Below are 7316 nucleotides of genomic sequence, written 5' to 3' on the forward strand. Positions count from 1 at the left end.
AAGAAAAGAGCAGTGACTGTCAGGACTAGAGCCAGGGCCATGACGACAAAAGGTGTGACATGTTCTACATCTGACTGTGCTAGTGGTTGTTCAACTGTATGGGTTTGTCAAAACTCACAGAATAATACACTGAAAAAGGAGAATTTTACTTTATATACATTAGACCTCAAGAAACCTGATTAAAAAACCCAAAACCCAAAAGACTAAATGCTCTTCAAAGGAGGCAGTACTTTGAAAGCTGAGAGAGGTAGTCTAATAGGATCTGCATTTCTATGTGATACTCTTTTAAAAAGCAAGTAAGCCAAGACCGGTTTGGCTCAGTGGATAGAGCGTCGGCCTGCGGACTGAGGGGTCCCGGGTTCGATTCTGGTCAAGGGCATGTACGTTGGTTGCGGGCACATCCCCAGTGGGAGGGGTGGAGGAGGCAGCTGGTCGATGTTTCTCTCTCATCAATGTTTCTGACTCTCTATCTCTCTCCCTTCCTCTCTGTAAAAAATCAATAAAAATATATCTAAAAAAATAAAAATAAAAAGCAAGTAAGATAAACACTGCATTACTTTAATTTTTAAAATATGGAAGAATCTGTGTTACCACAGTGTTAGGAGCAGACACTTCACCTTTAAGTAGAAAGAACTATACTATATCAAAACTGCCAGCTCTCACCCTAGATCCACCTGACTCAGCAATTCAAAACCTACTTTGCCTGGCACACCTACCTTTATATTATTCAAATTAACTTCAACAAGACGAACATCATTTTCTTTAATTCTCTTTAAACTCTCTTCAACGTTGGTTGGATTTGGTGGCTCATCAAATACTGGGACCATCTTTTCACCTTTTACCACATCTGTAGTAACAAATGAGAAAAACAAGTGTCTCAGTGGCTGATACTATTACAGTGGATGCATATATTAACTTGGTAACACATCTCTCTCTCTCTCTCTCTCTCTCTCTCACACACACACACACACTCAGTAGGACTAATTTAAAAGTTTCTTCCCCACAATTTCTAAATTATCCTTTGTGCATAAAAATAAAACTTTATTGAATATATAAAAAATAATTCATTTTACAGTGGGGCCTTGACTTACGAGTTTAATTCGTTCCGAGACCGAGCTCATTAAGGAGCTCAACTCAAATTACTCTATCAACTCAATGTAAAAAATCGGCCGAGAGACAGCTAGTGTCTCAAAAAACTCGTTAGTCGGGACACTCGTAAGTCAAGGCCCCACTGTATTTGCAAAACATCAGCCTTCAGAAATGATTATTTTCATGGCCTCTTGGTGTATTACAAAATTACCACTAAAATACATTTGATAACACATGCCAATGATCCCATTTACTTGTTGCAATGTTTAAGATAAAGTTCAAATATGATTAACTTTACCATCTCGTATGATTTCTCTCTGATCTGCTAGTAATTACTGAAAAGGCAGTAAGAATCACAGACTTAAAGAAACAGAGCCGTGATAAGAACAACAAGGTGATGGAAGTACACAGGTCTTCTTCCCATGGGGAGTACTACACAATGGGAAAAGGGGTGGACTCCTCATTAGGAAGTAAAGTAGGAATAAGGAGTGGGGAGACAGAAAGAGGTAATAGTACACAGAGGAAGTATTGAGGCAGAAATTCCAAATTCTATTTCCTTCCCTCACTCCTAACTCCAATTCTTCACCATATATACTCTACCCACACACATGGCCAGGATACAACTATGCAAAGTTGAAAGGGGATCTAGAAGGCTTGAGCTCTCTAATGACACTTAACACATTCCCCCCAGAGATATGACCATCTTGATATGCACCCTAATGTGATTTAATCACCACCTAGGAAGCATTCTGTCCAAATTTAAGACCCAAAAAACTGCACCTGAATCTGATCAAGCCTAGAGAAAATAAGTAACAGTTTATAGAAACACAGGAGACAGAGACATTTGTAAAATGATACCACAAGGTTACAATCAGCCAAATCCAGAATGTGGGAAATTCTATATATATATAACAGCCCAGTTTCTTAAAAATGGTATGAAGAAAGGGGGAAAGAAGTTGAGGAGGGGAACTATTAAGAAAAACTGAAACCAAATGACAACCAAATGCAGTTGGTGACGCTTATTTGGATCCTGATTTGAACAAACTGTGAAATGATATTTTTGAGAAAATGAGAAATCTGAACATGAACTGAGTGTTAGATGATAAAAAGGAATTACTGTTAATATTTAAGTTTGATAATGGTATGTTAAAGGGAAAGTCTTTGTCCAGCTGGTGTGGCTCAGTGGTTGAGTGTCAACCTATGAACCACAACGTTGTGGTTTGATTCCTGGTCAGGGCACATGCCTGAGTTTCAGGCTCGATTCCCAATGGGGGGCATAAAGGGGGCAGCCGATCAACGATTCTCTCTGATCATTGATGTTTCTATCTCTCTCTCCCTCTCCCTTGCTCTCAAATCAATAAAAACATATTTTTAAAAAAATGCCTTGGCCGGTTTGATTCCCGGGGGGAAGGGAGGTGGGGAGTAAATGGGTTGAGAGGCAAACAATGGATGATATAAGGCTGACAAAATGTTAAAAACAGCTGAAACTGGGTAATGACGATATTATTCTCTCTTCTATTATGTATGCTTGAACATTTCTACAACAAAAAGTTAAAAGATAGGGGGAATGGCCAAATCATAGAACACTCACAAAATGGAGTGTTATACAGATGTTCAAATGTGGTAGCTCTATATGTTAACTAACCAGGAAACACAATATAGTGCTAAGTAATATATACTACACAGCACGGATTAAAATCCTCATCACTAACTTTGTGTGACATTCAAGTTAGTTACTTAATCATTCTAAAATCTCAGCTCCCGTATATGCAAATAAAGGATAATATATAATAATACCTATTTCATAGAACTGCTGTGAGGATTAAATAAAAACAATTTCTATTTAAGAGCTGTGCACAGAATATGGCCCATAGTCAGCATTCAGACAATCAGCCAATTGTATTAGTTTTGAAAAATTACGTTATTTTATTAACCAATGTCACCCCAATAAATTAAGTAAAAAATAAATTAAGTTGTAAGAAATATCTATAGTATGATCCCATTTTTGTAAATAAACAAAAGACTACATATACATATATAAGTTTATATAAACATAGTACAAACCCTAAACAAATATACAACAAATTGTTAACAGGGTTAGGGGTGCATGAGTAGAAGGCATAATTTCTATGAACACTTTTACTTCTTTTTTTTAAAAATATATTTTATTGATTTTTTACAGAGAGGAAGGGAGAGAGATAGAGAGTTAGAAACATCGATGGGAGAGAAACATCGATCAGCTGCCTCCTGCACATCTCCTATTGGGGATGCGCCCGCAACCCAGGTATATGCCCTTGACCGGAACTGAACCTGGGACCTTTCAGTCCGCAGGCTGATGCTCTATCCACTGAGCCAAACTGGTTTCGGCAACACTTTTACTTCTTACCTTATACACTTAAGTATTGTTTGTTGGTTTGTTTATTTATTTATTTATCTTTTGGTGGGGAGGGAGAGAGGGAGAAGAAGGGGGAGAGAGAAAGAGAGAAATATTGATGTGAGAGAGAAACATAGATCGATTGCCTCCCGCATATGCCCCAACCAGGGATTGAACCTGCAACCTGGGCATATGCCCTGACCAAGAATTCGAACCTGCCACCCTTCAGTGCATGGAACAACACTCTAACCACCTGAGCCACACTAGCCAGGGCAGGTATATACTACAAAAGTATATATTACTTTGATAATTTTAAAACATCCCAGACATGAATTTTTTAATCCTCACCTGAGGATATGTTTTGTTTTGTTTGTTTTTAAATTAATTTGAGAGAGAGAGAGAGAAACATCAATGTGAGAAACACTGACTGGTTGCCAACCGTAAAGGCCCTGACAGGGGATCAAATCCACGACCTAAGTATGTGCCCTGACCAGGAATGGAACCTGTGACCTTTTGATGTATGGGACAATGCTCCAATGAACTGAGCCACCTGGCCAGGGCTCCTATACATGAACTTTTTTAAAAGCTTTGTTTTGGGCTATTTAATACTTTTCATTAAATAGACTAAAAGGTTTGGGGGTTGAATAGTTCTGAGGTTTCTCCTGAATCTGATTTTATAATGTAGTTTGCCAACACTGTTGTAGACTTCTTGAAAATCAGTAACACTGAAAAAAGAATGTCAACAAAAGCCAAGTTTGATTAGCACTTATATTGTTTAGCATTAGTATTACCCGTGAGGTGAGAGTGGTTCCTATTACATTTGCTGACACATTAAGCATAAGATACTTAATCTTCCTTTTTCAATGGTTATATATACCAATACCATCTAACTGGAATTTTAGGTTTCCAGTATATATACATAACATTTGGTATGTAAACACAGAAGTTGATACATTGAGAAAACAAAATATATTTAACAAAGAATTGGAATTCACAAAGCATTGTAAATACTTACTTGAAAAATTTTCTTGGTCAACACCATTACTACTTCCCACTATATTACAGAACTGTGTATTCGTTATCAAATTGTGCATTCCAAGAATAGCTATGGAGACAGAATAAGAAAATTAGTTTTATTTTCATCAGTGTTAAACATAAGAGAATTTTACAACCCAAAATTTCTATTAATGAGTTTAACATTCTCTGGACATTTTACTATTCAGTTAACTACAGATTTTGCAGCCCAAAAAGGGGAGACAGCATAATTAAAAATCACCTACAGTCTCCTTCTCATCAATGCCCTTATTATTTTCCCCATAGGTCTGAACTCAGACACAGCTGAAGCTAGCCTAACCTTAAATGCAAATCTATGATTAGCTCCATCTGGTGGCTAAGAAAAAAACTGACATGATCTACTTTGCTGTTCATCCCTTACACAAGATTTCTAGCAACATAATGTGATAGATGGCAGGTTTTCAACTTAACCTTCACTACTTTACATTTGTTAACTCTCATTCATATTTTAGCTAAGAGTAGAATACTAAAAGTATAGCTGAATTCTCATATTAAGATTAAAGTAGATACCCCAAAAATGACACTTGGGAGAAATTTGGTTTTTGTTTTTGATGCCCTTTTGCATAAATGAGGCAGAAGCTACAGTGTGCCCCTTGTCCACTCCACTCTGATGAATTTACAAATCCATCAATCCTTACCACTCCCAGCAATAACACACCTGCTCTGGCTGTGGCAAACACCTTGACTGTCCTTTTCCTGGGTTCTTCCTAAAGAATCTTCACAATCTTTTCAAACATGTTAGTTCTTGGGGTTAAGATCTCTTCATGTGTCCTATTTTTCTATTTAGGAAAATGGCTGTGTGGGGGAGGAGGTGGAGGAGATACTGGTCTTTATAAGAAACCGGCAATGATGACAATAACAGGGAGGCTTGGAGTGTTCCATACACACTTCAGAGAAGTTGGGAAAGTGTGAGTATAGCTCAGGGCTGACTGTCTCATCTGCTTTCCAGTTACCCATGTTGGGGTCTTTCTGATAAAATGGGACAGTAGTTGACCCCGGCAGCTCTTTCAGTGCTCAGATGGGACGGCTTCTAGCTGAGCACCAGCCGATGAAACATTTTTATAAAGTCTTTCAAAATGGGTAACGTGGGAAAAGATGTCAAGTAATACAATTCCATTAACATAATAATTTCACCATTGAGAGAATTTTTAAAAATGACATTCTTTGCATCAGCTTTAGAGTATAAGAAACAAAGCCAAATATATGGTCACTGATTCAATAGCGCTCTGCTAGGCAAAGGAAGTATTTGCATAATGAATAGAGGTGTGTGCTGGTACTCCCCTCCCCTCCACATTCATTCACAATGTGTTTCAGGAGGTACCTGCGAGGTCACACAATTCTGTATCAGAAGCACTTGTCAAAGCTTCTTCTAATTCTGGATCAAGAGAGATTTTTTCTTCTGTAAAAGTCTGGATAGGTTTCTGTTTAGGGATGAATATTTTCCCTGTAAAATAAAGCGGTTTGTTAATTTACTGCTGTTCTTAACTCATTACCATTTTACTCTAACAAAAATTATTAAGAGTATGTGCAATTGAAGCTAAAATAAATCAAGACTGACATGTAATAATTTCATTTCATCTTCAATATGTATTTATAAGCTTCCAGTGACCATAAAAAGTTGGAATTAAAAAATCTGAGAAATTTTCCCATTTGTGAAAATATAAATAGGCTCCTTTTGGAGTCATTATGAGTTACTCTACAATTACTGAATCAAAAAATAAATGAATAAAGGAATAAACACAAAAATCTATAAAACGTTAAAAAGAATAAAAGAAATTTCACTTTCTTATTCTTAAGCAAGAAATCGTTACAGTCCCTCCAGGATGGCAGAAGCAATTATTCCAGAAATTCAAGTTCTAATTGCAAAGAAATTCCTGTATGTCCTGAGTGGTAGTCTGAAACTTTTAATCACTGTGCCTCTAAGGCTCAATGGACACTAACAAGGTTACCTATTAAGAAACTAATTTTTCTAGAAACCTATTTGTTATGTGAAAATTAGTATTTTATTACCATATGTCCAATGAAAGATTAAAACTATGAAGGGACTAGTAAATGATAATGATATACTAGTAGCTGTGACACAAGACACAGTACTCACACATGGTAGGGACTAAGTTACCAAGAGTGCCTCTAGTTTCTCTCCCAAGACAGGTGAAAATTCCAACTAAAAGATCTAGAAAGGCCTATGTATGAATTCACAGAAGTGCCAATTATTTTGTTTTCTATCAGGAAACTACCAGGGAAAGATGAGAATATGTGGCCTGATGAATCTATTCAGTGCTCTATCAAAAGGAATGTTTGTGGCCTTATAATTAGTGCAGTGAGTTGTGTACTTCTTACTCAAGGAAAATATCAATTAGTGTGAATAAGGAATCCTTCCACAATATAAACTCCCAGGAATCTGGTCAAGGCTGCTCAGGTATTTTCTGCTAAGCTAATCTAAAGGATCTTAATTTCTGATATTATATTTTTTATTTTTAGCATTCCCATTTGGTTCTTTAAAAAAAAAAAAAAACCCCACAAAAAAGTTTCCATGTCTCTGCCAAAATTCCTCATCGCTTCATACGTGCAGTGCACTTTGTCCATCAGATTCTTTGGCATTTTTATGATTATTATTTTAAAGTCCCTGACTGACCACATGATCTCACTCATTTATGGATAATAAAGACCATTATAAACTGATGAGCAAAAATAGATACAGAGGCAGAACAGCATCAAACAGACTGTCAAACTACAGCCAGAAGGCTGGAGAGGGTTGAGGGGCAGGAAGGGGTGGGTA

General features: G+C 37.0%; 1 protein-coding gene across 2 annotated transcripts in view; it reads right to left on the reverse strand.

Moving 5' to 3' along the window:
• Positions 1–7316, reverse strand: part of TMOD3 (tropomodulin 3) — a 74842-nt gene that overhangs the window by 10651 nt on the left and 56875 nt on the right. For both annotated transcript variants that reach the window (XM_015558926.1, XM_006755991.2), the window contains exons 4-6: positions 5859–5981; positions 4479–4568; positions 717–847 (exon numbers count right to left, since the gene is read on the reverse strand). In XM_015558926.1, the coding sequence (XP_015414412.1) occupies positions 717–847; positions 4479–4568; positions 5859–5981 (344 nt within the window). The remainder of the gene's footprint in view (positions 1–716; positions 848–4478; positions 4569–5858; positions 5982–7316) is intronic.

The sequence above is a fragment of the Myotis davidii genome, unplaced genomic scaffold, assembly GCF_000327345.1.
Source record: "Myotis davidii unplaced genomic scaffold, ASM32734v1 scaffold132, whole genome shotgun sequence".
Taxonomy (NCBI): domain Eukaryota; kingdom Metazoa; phylum Chordata; class Mammalia; order Chiroptera; family Vespertilionidae; genus Myotis; species Myotis davidii.